The following is a 15,805-nucleotide window of genomic DNA, read 5'->3' as shown; positions in this document are numbered from 1 at the left end:
ACAATAAAAAGTGTTAATCGTTATACTGGATTTGATTCTTTCTAATTTGTCATCTGGCACAAATTCCATTACCTTAATAAAAATCAACACTTTAGTTAGTAAACTTATCTCCCCATACTAGCCCCCAGGATGACCATTTAATTTAACAAGATTTCTTCACATAATCTCAAACTTCTGGCTCTTCACTTAAGAGGAAAGGAAGAATACACATTCTCTGCTATAGTGTTGGAAATTATCAGGCTCTGGGATAGAAACTGGGCTTTGAAACAGCCCTGAACTGTAGGATTACAGAATTCTGTAGGATTACAGAAACCCCACAACAAGCCAACCCCTCTAACACACAAAAACACACTCAGAAACTTTTCCTAATTTTGAAATGACCATCATCTCTTTTTGAAATAATGTCAGTCTTTTCCCTTACATGAAAACAAATTTCTTCTTGCCTTAGGATATGCAAACTATGTATACCTGTTTGTTGCAGCAAATCAAAGTACCAAATCTGGCACAATTCCACTGGAATTTTCTTGTTATACACTTTTATATTTGGCTAGCTAGTTGTTTATTTTTGTGTGGTGCTTGGAGAATCCAGCTGCTAATACTGCTGACTTGCGGCTTCCCAACTAAAAGGCCAGAAGATCTAAAAGTATCATACTACACCACATCAGCCTACAGTTCTTCAGCAGGTATGGCTTCCAAGTTTCCCAGCACTCGTACTGCTAACAGGGCAAGCTGCCAGGAAGATTTGAGTTACACACAGATTTTGTTTAGAGAAACTAGAAATTGAGATGCAGGAGAAAAAAAACAAAAAAACTCCAAAAAAATATCCCACCTCCCAACTTTCAACATTTAAATACCTTATGTGAAATTGAGCTACTTTTCATATTTATCTGTGTTAATCATCAAAACCCACTGTGTACATAATAGCCATTTCAGCAGGTGCATCTGAATTTCATAAAGACTTTTGTTCTTCTGGGACTGTACCATGCCAAATATGTTTCAATAACACTTTTTTTATATGCATAGTAGCTTGGTCCTGAATATTTACTAGAAGAAAATTGACTGAATATTCTATTTAAATTCCTTCAAAGTTGGAAGAGACAAAAAAAAAAAAGATTCTGGATGTGCTGTGCACACTATTTTCGCTTTTACAAAAATTTAACTGGCAAACAGGGAAAATAAAATTCCTAGTCCAGGAAAATGAGCCATGAAATTGTGAAACAGCTAGATCAAAAGGCAGTACATTTCAACATATGCATATAACTGAAGGCCAAACACAAAATAACTTCAAAGTGTAGAAAAATACTCCAGAAAAATATTGCTCCTAATGTCTTACTGTCATTACAAAATGATAATTACATTTTATAAGAGAGATTTATACCTATAAAGCCATCAGTTATTAATTCATGTACATCAATGACAGCTACTTTAAAACTCCATTTGCAACAGGTGATCTGAAGACGTCACAAAACAACTTAAAACTGAATAAAAATGCATTTACAATTGTTACTGTGACATTTCAAGTGGAAAATGTTCCCAAACTACTTGATAATCATTATACAAACTACTAAAAATTAGCACTAGATGTATTTTATTACATTAAGGTTTTGCTTTACAATACTTTCAATACCTTGAAGAGTACAATTTCCCCTTAATCAACCATTAAGTTATAAATATTTTTAAACCATAGAACACTGTTTTTCCCCAAATTTCCAGTCTGTTTGGCAGCTCTGTTAAATTTTATTTTGTTCCAGATCCACATTAAAATCAATACGGTCATTAAAAAATCATAATGTAATTAAAGTAGTTTTGTTTGTACATTTCCAATAAACTAAGTTACCTTTCAGACTGCAATCTTCTGAAGCAGAAAACTGACCTTCACATGTGCCTAAGAGTAAAAATCTAACCAAATACTTGCAAGTGCTGTTAAGAGCATATATCTTGTATTTCACCTTATATTAAAAAAGGCAAACAAACAAAAAAGCCACAGAAATATTTCCCTAAGTGGATATGATCACCTGATTTTTGTTACTACTTCCATCTCACTGAAAATGAAAGTATTGAATAGAGTGTATGACCGAATATAGCCCATGAGAACAAATTACAAATGGACTGAATTTTTCTTTGACGTTATTCCTTCCTTTCACAAATAACAGACTTTAGAATATAAAATAATATAAAGAGAAAGCAATATCACATGTTTTTCACTTATTTGTTTGAAATTTTGTTGGTGTTTTAGACAAAAATTACATAGAATTACCAAATGGCTACAACTAAACAAGAACATATTTTGTGATTACTGAGATTTAGTCAACCATAAATTTAACAATCACAATTTACTCTTCCACTAACAATATTCCATGTACAGTATAAAGGAAGTGGCAAAAGAGAATTTTCAAAAAAGCCTAAAAGCAAATCACAACAACCGAGTAACTTACCCGCAAGGCTTCGATCACAAGGTCTCGTGCTTCTAGTTCTCCTTCCATTACACTCAATAGCATTCGCAGCTCTGGTTTGCTCAGGTTATCCACATCAAACTCTCTTGTCTGTAGGAGACAAAACACTGATGAGCACACTGACTACAATATTTACTGTAATTTTGAAACACAGATGTGTTAATATTCATCTATACTTATTAAAAGTTGGCGTCTTTATGTGTACTATATAAAGTCAAAATTAATAGCAAATAGTCTGATTATTTTCTTTTAAGTGAAGAAATTAAAGCCCTCTCATATTATATTGTTTCAAATTGTTGCAAGGGATCAGGCCTGCAAAGTCGTGTGAATGATAAAGGTGAAATGGTAAAGAGGCTAACTTTGTGACTTTGTTCCCTTGTGCAGCTTCACAGAGGCTGAAACAATAGAACAGATGTGAAACAGCACTACCGGGGGAAGGCAAGAGAGGGGGAAAGGATCTTAACCACAGCACCTAATGCACCTGTGCAAACAGCTACCATGTTACCACCACACACTGGGCTGAATGGGAACTTCTGAAGAACAATTTGTGAAAAGACATGAAGTCTTATGTGCATGCTTATTTGCAGTCTCATTTGTTTGGCTGGAGGGAACAGTTCAGGCTTAAGAGGCACTTACATTCTTAGCAACAGTATCTTTCCACTCCGTAGTTATTAAGAATGGTGCAGGTCTGCCTGCCACCCTGAGCAAGACAGGAGAATGAGTTTATACTGATGAAGAAAATCATTGAGCACATACTCAGTGAATACTGGGAATATCAGCACAGATTCGGCAAAACCAAATTCACCTCACAAACTTCTACAGTTCTGTAATAGTTCTGTAACAGGCATATGGTAAAGTGGATCCACTGGACACTAAAGTATTTGAATTTTCCAGAAGTTTTAGATAAGGTACTGTATCCAATATTATACAGAAACTCCTATCCAAATGTATAGGAATAAAAGACACTTTATGGACAGAAAACAAACACCATGGGTAACAATCACTCTCCAAGATGGAAACAGGTAAGCAGGGGGCACCTCTGGGACCAGCCTTATTCAAGTTCTTCATCAATAACCTGGAAAAAGGATAGAGAAGTGGCAGAGACAGCTATTTCTTGTGGAAGCTGGTACATAATTCTTCACTTACAGATGAACAACCTCATTTTACTGGTATATAAACCCCTGGTAAACCCACATCTCAAGTACTGCATAAAGGCTTTATCTAAAAAGTATAGAATTGGCTAACTAAAAGAATGAAGAGAAAAAGGATTAAGTACTATATGAGTAAACACTACAAGGCTGGAAGTCTTGATTTTAGAGGTGTGGTGAGGGAAATGTTATAATATTCAAAAAATCACAAAGGTAGGTAAAATTAATACAAATCTGTTTTTCACCATCCACAACACTAACACAAGTTAGGCACTTAATTTAGAAGAGGATTACTTTCAGGGAGAGAAAACCGTTTTTATTCCATGTGCTAGATTCAGCTGCCCAGATTGATTTTCAATATGCTATTATTCCCTGTAAGGTAAACACTAGACTCCTAGCTATGATGTAGATGTGTTTACCAGAAAGCCCTGCAAAGCAAACACTCACCTATCTTCAGTATGAAGCAATCTGTTACCGGTGACCAGTGTATCTGGATAAACTGTATTTTCCCCAAAGCACATACAATCTTAACATTCAAGTACTCACGAACTTAACTTCAGAACAGAAAAACCCAATAAAAATTAAGGCAAGTACCATTTCTACTTTTTCAAGGCTAGAGGATGGCAGAACACTTGTTCTTCCCTCAGGCTAAAAGGCCATAGATGTAAAATACCCAAAAGCTGGATCTGTGTTAGTATTACTGTGTTACACTTTTACTTTGCAGTTAAAACACGCAGAGGTGCACTAATGGCTTGTGGAAACGCTTTGTCAGAGATTTAGCTATTTACATGCAATATATGTTAGATTGAGCTTCCTCATTTAGGTGAGTAACACAGATCAACCTCCCTGCTCAAGCAGGGCCATCCCAGAGCACACGACACAGGATTATGTCCAGACAGATCCTGAATATCTCTAGTGAGGGAGACTCCACAGCCTCTCTGGGCAACCTGTTCCAGTGTTCAGTCACCAGCACAGTAAAGCAGCTCTTCCTCATATTCAGGTGGAACTTCCTGTGCATCAGGTTCTGCCCATTGCCTTCCTATGACTGCTCAGCATGACTCAGCACAGCCTGGGCTCCATCCCCTTGGCACCTTCCCATCAGATACTGATAAACATGGATGAGGTCCCCTCTCAGTCATCTCTTCTGATGGCTGAAAAATTTCCTCAGTTTGTCCTCATAAGAAATGCTCCAGTCACCCTATTTCTACTAAGCATAACTGTTTCGAAGATGGGGCCATCCATTCTAACCAGAATTTTAGCCTGAACAACAATTATCTTCTATTTTTGTTGCCTGGGTCAACTATTCCAGCAATCCAGAAAAATACCTCTTACTCTGCATGCCAATGAATCAAGAGAAACAACCAGTTTCTCTGAAGGCTTTTTTCCAATATATGCTGCAGCAGCCTCTAACAGTGCTCCTCACAATTCTATATAATGCTCACTGATCTAAGGACACATATAAAATGAAAAGTCACTAAACTTATACAGCTCCTCATGTAATCCACTGTCAGTAGAGTAGATTTTACCTTACTGGCTGCAGCAGTTTTCACACTTGGCACTTCTAATTATAAATTTAATTCAGTCAGATACATGGACCACTTATCTACCATCCTTCTTCTGTGAACTACTACACAAAACCTAATTCTTCAAGGATAGGAATTGGTTTCTTCATATAACTTCTTTTATAATAGAGAATAAAGTCTCCATTTTTCAGATGGAAAACTAATGCAGGGATTTTTTTTTTCCAAAAATAGAAAGCAAGTAGTAGAGTGGCATCCACAAAAGTACAGTACATGTATAAAGGCAGATGTTTGTCAAGAGACTGTCCATCACAGGTGAAACATCTAATATCTGCAGTCTTTCCTAAGACATAAATGAAAACATTCTTAACAAACCAGAGACATCCTTCAACATTTGTGATGAAGTGATGAGAATTTTAACTAAGCATCTGATTAAGCAATTACATAAATTTTGTTCAAGTGTAAACCTTGAACTAGAACATAACAAAAGACAGCAAAAACTAGCAGTTAAGTGTGCTCTCTGGTAATTTATGGTTAGATATACATAAACACAAAGAAACTTTAACAGAAAGACATTCCAACAAGATATTCAAATTATTTTTTATATTTTTAATTTTAAAAACATGAAATAGGAACTAGCAAAACCACTTCATATCTAAACAACTCTAGCATGAGTCTAAAAACCCACTTACCCAAGCATCTTGTCTCCAAAAGCAGCCAAAAAGTGATGTCTTGAAATCAGGACTAGAACAAAACAAGCCCATAATGATACTTCCCAGAAATACTCTCTCAACCTCCAGCAATTTTCATCTTTTTCACCTTCTGAGCCAGAAATTGTCATTTTGTATATAGCAGCTCTCAGCTGACATATCTGTTGTGAACCTGCCCCCTTGCTTTTTGAATCTTTATGTAATTTTAGCATCCACAGCATTCCACAATTACACATCTTTTGTAGAATCACCACCTTTATTGTCAGTTACTTCTGTCTGATGCCTTCTCATTTTAAAGTATGAAACTGTCCACAATCAATCAGAAGAGATACACAGAAAGAAAAAGTGCTTTTTAGGATGAAAGAGATTACCATAATTTTTTTGGTCTTGTTTATGAATAATTTTATGCTGAGGCTTTTTCCCCCCCCAACTTTATTTGACAGATTCTGAAATTGGAATGATTACTTTTTTCTAGTACTTTAATGTCATCTTCAAATGGTTCACTATGGATAAGCAACACCAAATCCATTCACACAGGAAAAGAGGGTGCATAGCAGTCACTGAAGATGCTACTATGTCTTCTCCTCATACAAATCTCTGAATAAGCACTCATGGAGCTGCAATATACCCCAACTGCACCAAAATACATAGTTTAAACATCTGAAATATTCTGAAGCACAGTTGAAAAAATGTCCTAAAGACTTGAATAGATAAAGCATATGATGAAATAAAACTATCTTCCCTCTTAAATATTCTGTGCCATCTTCTGGCGATCAAGACATCAGTCACAGCAGGCTTGCCTCAAGTTCTTATTCAGATGGAGCACTGTTTGGCCAAGCCACAGAAAAAAATGCTGATTAGATCTAGAAAAGTAATCTTCTTAACATCTTCCAGTGTACCACCAAGTCTTAGATCTCCAGAAAATAAAGACTGCATTAGTAGCTCATGGCTTATGTGTCACCTGGGGTATGGCTAGAATACCTGTGGCAGAGTGCCAAGTTGTAAAAATTTAACCATCAACTTAACAACTATGTAACCAAGCCAGCCATTGTATTGGTTTTATAACAGAGATATGGGAGTATGTTGCCCTAGAAGATATTTCATATATGCAACCAATACACAAGAGAACTTTTTCCTCTACCTCTTTCAGATTTCAAAATGTTTGGTTTATTTGCTCTGTAAGAATAAAGTACCTGAAAAACAATATTTCAGTTCTCTCTGTCTCCAAAACTCCACGTTATTCTTCCAGATCAGTTTTGTAAGGGGTGTATGTTGCCTGGCAGCAAGTGCACCAACAATAGAGCAAACTGCTAATTAGCTAAAACTCATCCAACTACCTGCATGTGCATCACAAAAACCATACAGGCAAAACAATACCAGCATTGCTAAAGATGGAAAAAAGCTCTGCCGAGCCAAAAGGAAGAAAAATCCATCAATTCTGAACAAGAGAAAAAAACAAGAAGAAAAAAAATTTGTGAGAGTTTGGTAGTGCCAATAGTTTGGTTTTGCTGACATAGCCTGGTGGATAGTACTGGCAACCTCAGGAATAAAAATGCTGTTCACTGTGCTATCGCAGCAACTGTTAAAAACTCTGCTGCCTTCAGCAGAAGCTGGAAGAGATACGTAAAGTATAAAAGCCACAACTTTTTACTTTCCCTAAACATAACACAGGTAAAAAACAAATTAGTTGTGAATTAATCATAAATTACCATAGGAAACAAGCTCCTTCTTGCTCAGAAAGCTTTTTAAAAGATGGAGCTGGGTAATCATCCAGGACTTGGGGGAAGAAACCTGTGGAGCATAACTGAGGGCTGGAAGGGTGGGAGTGGGGCAGGGAGAAGTATAAAAATTTTGCACAAGAAGACACATAGAGAAAAGCTGTCAAAAGTAAAAAAAGAAGTATTTTCAGAAGAGAAAGGAAAGGTACATATCTACATTTATTACATTTTTAGCTTGAGTTCTCATCAATGCACTGCAGAATCCTCTTGAGGATTCATATAGCAGACTTCCCAGATAAGGTTCTAAAAATTAAAAAAGTTTGCTATTACTGATTAGGCTACATATAATATACTTCTAGTATATTCATGGCCCCACATCTGCCAGACCCATGAAACAACTGCAACAGAGAAACAACCATGGTTTGTATGTTTTACAACACCAAGTATGTTTCCCAGGTACAACTCATCTGATCAAGTATAAATATCTCTTTTCACTTGTTCTCTTTAGTTTCCTATAGAGAACAACTTATTATGATTTGAAATGTCCCAGGAATCAGATACAGCTTTTCTGGGACAGGCAGATTTGATACAGAACTTAAGAGGATCATCCATGTCAACAGGACTAGTAGCAGAAGTCCAGCTGTGATGCCCCAGAACATCACATATGGGCCACTAAAGGTGAAAACCTAGAGGTGTGTGTCTTGTATGTAAGTGAGGTATCTAATGGTACTAGCTATGCAAGCCAGGTACCTGATGTCCCTTTATTGTCAATGGAGTAGAATCAGCCCAGTCAAACAAACAAACAAGCTATTCAGCTAACCACCAGCAGAACTATTTGCTCATGGCTCCACTGACTGTAATATGATAGTAATAAGATGTAATAAGATATTAAATACTGTGCATACACATAGACACCTAAATTTAAGTGTCTTGTATGTCTACTCATACCTTCAAGAGCCAGCTGCCTAAATCACTTCACTAAAAACCAGTGAAGTTCACAAACCTGTTCCTAAAACAGGCTATTCCTTCTAGCCACTTACTTCACCCCACTAACTATAAAAGGAAGTGGGTATGTGGTAAAATGAATCATAGCCCTTTTCTAATAAAGAAAAGTGCCAACAGAGAGACTGCTAAAAGAAGTAGTTATAATACCCACATAGTATTCATGAATATTTCAAGGAAAACCACAGTTTATTGCTTTGCCTGTAGAAGGCTTGTTCTTTAGTCTGAAACTAAGGTAAAAATCTGTGATCCCCTGCTTCACCAGAAATTATCTGATGGAAAAATACATGTCCATTTTACACCACATCCAAGATGAACTTCAGAAGATATAACCTTTAGGAAATTTTCTTAGTAACAGAAACAGGTATAAAAGCAGAGAAATATCTTTCAAGGAAAAGCAATGTAATTGAATTTGGTCCCCAACTAATATGGAATTTTTTGCTGAAGAGAATATCATCAGATGTTAACATTCTAATAAGACTCATAAAATTTCATACTCATACCTAAGGGATCATGAGGGTACTGTATATGCATTTAATTATAACATCCATTAGCTCAATGACTTTTATTGGATTGTTCACCACAAAACGTTACCCACTTATTCTGCCCTCCTCAAGCACACCTCCCCAGCCTTCTGGGTTTCTCAGAAGGTTTTTTTTTAACAGTGTAGGGGAGGTTTTGGTTAGCTATTGTGGGCTTTCTTGGCTGCATCCAACAGCAAAACTTTTAACAGTTTCAACATTAACCACAAATATACCTCAGAGGTGGGAAATTTGTTTTGGAAACAACAGCAAAAAACCCCCAACCAACCAGCCCCCAACCCCTACAAAATTACTAAGACATTGACCTTTATACATACCCAGATATTGTCGCAGCAAAAACATTTCTGCATCTATTAAAAGCCACAAAGATACTTCCCCATTTTTTAGTTCAAGTTAGGCTTCTCTAAAGACTGGGGCCCACAAATCTTCTATAATCATGTTTAAATTCTCAGATTTAATGGGCAATTTCTGTTCAGCAAGTTGCTTTCAAATAAGTCACTTGTAAGGCAATTAGTATATGATTAAATACAGATATGGGTACACACTGTCGAAGCTATCTCTGTTTTCCAGTATTTTACACCTTACTTTGTGCTATAGGAGAACCAAAACACAATGCCCAAGCAAGCTTCAACTTGTATATCATTTGTACATACCAGTACATCTTCTCTAAGCCAACTTGACAGCTTCTGGTTTATATGTTCAAGGATTATACAGGTGTTTAATATCAATTGTTCCTTTTCTTGGGTAGGAGTAGGTGCACAACCAGACTGCAAACTGCTGTCTTCCTGAGATCTTTCCTTCCTGTCCCAATTTCCATCTCTATTCCTATCTTGGTATATCCCCTCCGAGGCCAAAACAATGCTTACACAAATGAAGTCAAAGCCGTTGGGAAAACAACAGAACTTACTGCATCCATCAGTTTTACACCTCCCATGTCACTTTCACGTATCTGGCTCAGAATTTTCACCTCTAATAACAGACAGTGTGACAGTCCACATTTGGAGGAGAAAGGAACATATACAAAGTGGACTGCATTCAGTGGCTTTCTTTTCTCATCCCCAAAGATCTACACAACGCAGGAAAAGATGTGCTGCAGGTTGTGGATCAGAAGGCATAGAAAAGGCAGTGCTGTAGTTTGGAGAAGGGGGAGGAGGGGAAGGAAGGAGGTTTGAAGTGTCACTGCAAGATGGATCAAGACCAATCTCTCACCACAGAGAAGCAGGAGAACTAGAACAGACAGAACTGTGCTGTCTCTGCACGTCACCTACATGCTGAAACACAATGGCATCACACATCTGACTAGAAGAAAATAACTTCTCTGAATGATAATGCAACACTGTAAACTTGTATTCAGATGAAAACAGGGTTGCTAATGGTCCTTTTGTAAGTGACCATTTTTTAGGATGTAATTTCTTGTAAGAGATATAGTCTTTGCTTTTCAAGGCTATTGTTTCATTTTCTACGACTTGTAGTAGTTTTCAGATAAGAATCTTTCCAACTGATCTAAATCAGCCTATATAATTGATATGATCAAGCCATTTAGCATTTCACTATATCGACCAGAATGGCAGTTCTACTACGAATATTTCACAGATCAATAAATAGTGAATACAGCAAGCTAGGCATAAAATACCCTACAATGTCACCACGAAGTATCATGGAATTTCTCTCAGTTTATTTTTTTTTTTAGTATTGATAGTTTTCAATGTAGTGTAACTTTTTTGTACTGTTACATGACCCACAGCAACCCAGAGTGAGCCTCTGGATTATGCATACATTCTCAGTGCAATTTTGTAGCAACATTCTTACTCACTCTAGTGGAGTCAAGATTCCACTCTGTCAATATCCACTATACATACAGCTTTACAGACAGCAAAAGGTACAGTCTTTGAGGGGAAATTAACTTTTATGCTTTTGATCACTGGTCAAGCAAAATCAAATCCAACAGAAAAATCAAATTTCAACAGAATTCATGTTTGATACAACAGGCTTTTCATAGGCTTTGTTAAATCTACACTGAAGATAAAGTGTGTGACAAGCCAACCCTCTCTGCACAGCATATTTCAACAAAAAGACTGTCAAATTGCATTATTTCTTGCTATTATATAATCATTATTGGTAGATATTAGGCAGATGGAAGTCATTCGATGATGTTTTAAAACACACACATATGTTTTCTCTCAATTCTAGTCCAAGTTGCATCAACACACTATTTCAGTGACTTCAGTGTAATCATGCTGAGCAGGTATGAAAAAGGACCAGAACCACTCCCCTGCCATTTTTGCCTGTCATCCTTACCACCATAAAAATACCAGTATATTGTGGGAAAGAAGTGATGGGCTCACCAAATGCTGTGCTTTGTCCTAGGAAACTCAGAATAACAAGATTAACGACTTTGTTCCTAAATGTAACACACTATAGAACAGTCTTGGCTTTTTCAGTCAAATTCCCTGGTGAATGTAAAGCACTTCCCCTCCTTTTCTACAGTACTTCTAAAAAGAGCAGAAAACCTCTTTACTTTCCAGTGATGTTATTGATAGTGTATCAATACACAAGAACAGTATTTAGAATCAAGAAACCCTGTTGCACCGTCCTGTGCCACACACCTTCTGCTTACAGCATAAAACTTACATATTAACACATTACCAATACAAATACTGTTTCTTCAGAAAAAGCCCCGAAAAGCTCACAGCTTTTTACTGCACGATTTCTGCAATCAGATTTCTGAGAACTAAAAGAAAAAAAATATAAAACAGAACAAAACTAAATCCCAAAAAAAAACCCTAACCTAAAACTGTACTGAAAACAATATTTTGTTATAAATTGAAGTTTAGTGTGACTTATAGAATAGTCATCTGAATGATTACGGTCATCCAAAAAGTAAGCAAGATGATCCAATTCATAATTCTCTATCTCCATTTTAAAGATAGAAAATAAAAGCTATTCATACTAACCCTTCAAAGTAATTATTTAAGTATGATAAACGTATTTTATTTCATTTTCATTGCATAGAGGTTTTCTTTTTATTTTCCTGTACAAGAGATAAAATTAACCAACAATAAAATGTTTATACTGGTAAGGAAAAAAACATAAAAGGAAAATTAATGACTAAAGGCAACTTAAAAAGGAAAGCAATAATTTAAAAATATTCTGTTATTGCTCAAGTATAGCTATTATTTTTGTTAGGGATAAACACACAGTTTACATCCTAGCATCTCCTCACTTTAAAAAACATATTTTAAAATGAGTGTGCAGTGGAGAGCTAGCCCTCCTACCTTTCACAATGAGAACACCAAATTGCACGAGTGGCTCCATTGCCTAACAGTGCAATATTGAAGTGCTACTTGATTACAGGCTACTTGTTTGACATTTTAAAACTGAAAATTAAGGCAGTATTAATATGAATATACTAAAGAATTTAGTATAAATAATTTTGGTGAAAAGCTGGGCTTTAAAGTATTTAAGTTTGCTTTTAGTAATTCTTACCTTAATATTCATTTATGCCATGGTTATATCATTGTTTTAATAGATAGTGATGTTATAAATATGCACTGCGCAAGGTTTGCTTTTTTAAAGGAAAACTGAATTTCCACAACACTGCAGATTTTAAGACACACAAGGACAGTTACGTACACAGTTGGAACAAGGTTTCAGATAAGAACTAGTGTTTGGAAGTAAACAAGATAATAACAAATTAAAATGCTAGCAATAACCTAAATTTCAGAGAAACTAGTGCCCCTCCCTTCGGGAGTCATCGCCTTCAGGAACGATCCCAATCAGAACGGGCACCACTGCGGTTTTACTGCCCTGAACTTCACATGTGGCTACGAGACCGAGCAGCTCCAGCCTGACTCTGGACCTGCGGCTGTCGGCCAGGCGAGTACCTAGGGCTGGTTCGCCCGGGAAGTCCCCGGACAGGCTGGACCACGTCAGGTCTGAGATGCACCGGGAGAGGGAGAGCCGCCGGGCTGACAGAGGTGTGCCAGAGCACGGGCGAGGAGCCGCGGCCCAGCAGAGGCGCAGACCGCCCGACAAGAGGAGCCATGCAGCCTTGCCTGGGGTCGCGCGGAGCAGGAGAGAGGAGCCCAGCGCTGGCCCAGGGGAGCGCAGGCTCGCCCTGACACCGCTTTAACCATCGGCTGGCACCGCACCGCATCCCTCCGTCTCCCTCCCAGCCGCCTCACCCACCCGCAGCGAGGACACGCCGGCAGGGAGGGCGTTCTGCTCGGCTTTTGAGGATATTTTAAGCGGGGAGCCAGATCCTGCCCCTGGGACGCTTCCACACACCCGGCGCTCGGGACGGGGACTTGGGCGGGGGAAAAGGACGGTGCCTCTGCGCCGAAAACGCCTCACGAGAGGCAGGCGAAAGCCAAGCGCCTTGCGGGCCCGGCAAAGGGTTAAAGAGCAACACTTCCCCCCGCCCCGGTCTGACAGGTCCCGCCGCCCCAGCCGCTGTCAGCACCTCAGCCCTCCCGGAGAGCCGGGGCGCAGCCCCCTCGCTGTGCGAAGCAGCGGGAAAGGGGGGTGGGTGCGGGAGAGGCGAGACGGGGAGCAGAGCCCCCTCCATGCCCCTCACGGGCGCCGCACGCCGTTCCCCGCGCCGGAGCAGCGGGAAGGAACAATGGGGGCGAGAACCCACCGCCCCCGCTGAGGGAAGAGGGAGAGCCGCAGGGAAGGAGACCCCGCGCCTCTCTCTGTTCTGGCCCGGGGCGGGACGGAGCTCGGCGGCAGCGGGTCCCACGGCGAACCCCGTCCCGCCCCGGGGGAGAAGGAGGGCGGAGGGACGGAGCGGTGGAGGCAGGTCTCCAGGCACCGCTTCGTCCCAACCCAATGGAGAAACCCTCCTCGCCGCGGCTGGATCGCACCCCCCGTCTCCCGCCAGGCCGATTACCGCTGCCGTGGCCGCCGAGTCCTCCCGCCCGCCAGAGCCTGGCTCGCCGCTCGCTCCCTCCGTCGCCATCTTCCCGCTGTATCGGCTCCGGCGCGGAGCGCGGTGCGGAGCCGAGTGGCGGAGCCGCCGCCGCCAGGCGCTTAACCCGCTCCCCGCCGGCAGCGATCCCGCCGGGAGCGGGGGCGCTTAACCCCTGCGGCGCCGCGCAGGCGGGGCTGCCGAGCCGAGCCGAGCCGCCCCCTGCGCCGGCAGAGGCGAGCGACTCCCGCCGCCGGGCGCTCGGGCTTCCCCACCCACCCGCTCCCTGTCCTCCATACGGCGGCCCGGAGACAGGCGCAGGGGGAGCGGGACCTCGCCGCGGGCGGCCGGCGCGCAATGGTGGCGGAGGGGAGTGTCCCCGCTACCGCGCTACCCGGGCCCCACGCACGCATCGCTCTCCTCCCTCCCCACCCCCGTGGTTTAGCAGCAGGAGAAGGAAAGGAAAGGTTGTGGATGGGACGAAAAAATAGGGAGTTGCACTGGGTGGGCTTACCTGATCTGTGAGACCTTTAAACCAGCTGAAGTCTTTGAGGGAAGGGCAACTGTACCTCTTCCTTACTGGGGGTGCTGACTGGAGGAGTCACCTCTCCCTCCCCCTCCCCTGTGGAGAGGTTTGGGGGAACATTCTGCTGCCAGCCATTGCTTGACTAGCTTATTTTCAAGGCATGTTTTCAGACCTTGGTGTGAGGGTGGACACAACCAGGCCCAGTGTTCTGGCACCTCTCAGACGCGGTGCAGGAGCCCATCCTGACCTGGGGCTGTCCTTTGCCATTCCAGGTGGGTATGGAAGCCAAATCCTGTTCAGGATTCCTTCCAGAGGAAGGTTTTGGCAGCTGAGCTGAACCCACTACCACAAAGGCTCAATGTTCCCCGCCCAGGAGCACCCCGCACTGCCCCTCTCCAGGGGATGTTCCTCACGGTCTTGTGTTGCTCTGCCACGGCAATGGGGACCTACACCAAAACCAAATCTAGATGTACTGCCCTGTGGAACCAATTTATCTATTATAAGCTGCATTTGCAACACTGTTCACTCTGCAGCCGCATAGAGCTTCCACCACCAGCCGGCTCCTTTGAACCTTGCCAGGCTCCTGCTTTCACAGGGCTGCCTCAAGTGTGCTGAACTAAATCCCTTGACACCAGGACCAGAAATGGGCTGATGCCTTGATCAAAGACAGTATGTTCTTCTATGCATGCTGTACCTAAGGATGGAAGTAAACCCATACATGAAATGTTTCTCCTTTACATTACCAGAAGGGGAACTGTGATTAGTAGAATAAACTTCACTTGTAAGGTAAATGCACACTGAATAGAGCAAGAAGAAGGCAGTGTATCCAATCCACTACAGGGTACATAAAATCCAGTTAAACAGATGTTTTCTGGTTTAGGTCTTGTTTTTTTCTTTCTCCTTAAAAATGAGCTCTCCTGCTCAAGTTTTACATTTTTATAACTGTAGTGTGTGCTCACATCCCTTCTATCACTGAAGCTAAGCTGCATTGATGACACATAGCCTAAAACAACTTGTTTTTCTCAGTTCTCAGCACTCTAATAACATTTAACTTGTTTAGGGCAAATTGTTGCTTGCCTTCTTTATTGACAGCAAAGTAACATACATTACTCATAATTATTATTTATATAAATTTGGAAGATTATTTGGTACTTTGCCTTCAAGAAATGCAACAAAACTAATTTTTTCCTATGAAATCTGTCATGCTCCTCTGTAAAATGGATTAAAATACTGAAGTTTTTAGAATTGCTTGAGGATATCTTTTCTTTTACTGATTC

The 15,805-nt window shown here is 40.6% G+C and overlaps 1 protein-coding gene across 2 annotated transcripts in view; it reads right to left on the bottom strand.

The window, feature by feature from the left end:
- Positions 1-14,629, bottom strand: part of CTTNBP2 (cortactin binding protein 2) — a 77,862-nt gene extending 63,233 nt beyond the window's left edge. Inside the window, exons 1-2 of one of the 2 annotated variants that reach the window (XM_068189897.1) lie at positions 14,517-14,629; positions 2,436-2,543 (exon numbers count right to left, since the gene is read on the bottom strand). In XM_068189897.1, the coding sequence (XP_068045998.1) occupies positions 2,436-2,498 (63 nt within the window). In that variant the 5' untranslated portion in view covers positions 2,499-2,543; positions 14,517-14,629. Of the gene's footprint in view, positions 1-2,435; positions 2,544-13,984; positions 14,373-14,516 lie in introns of those variants that run through there. The other variant, XM_068189896.1, reaches the window with a different exon arrangement.
- Positions 14,630-15,805: the final 1,176 nt, after the last annotated feature.

Source organism: Anomalospiza imberbis, chromosome 5 (assembly GCF_031753505.1).
Source record: "Anomalospiza imberbis isolate Cuckoo-Finch-1a 21T00152 chromosome 5, ASM3175350v1, whole genome shotgun sequence".
Lineage (NCBI taxonomy): Eukaryota > Metazoa > Chordata > Aves > Passeriformes > Viduidae > Anomalospiza > Anomalospiza imberbis.
This window is presented reverse-complemented; position numbering and strand designations above follow the sequence as displayed.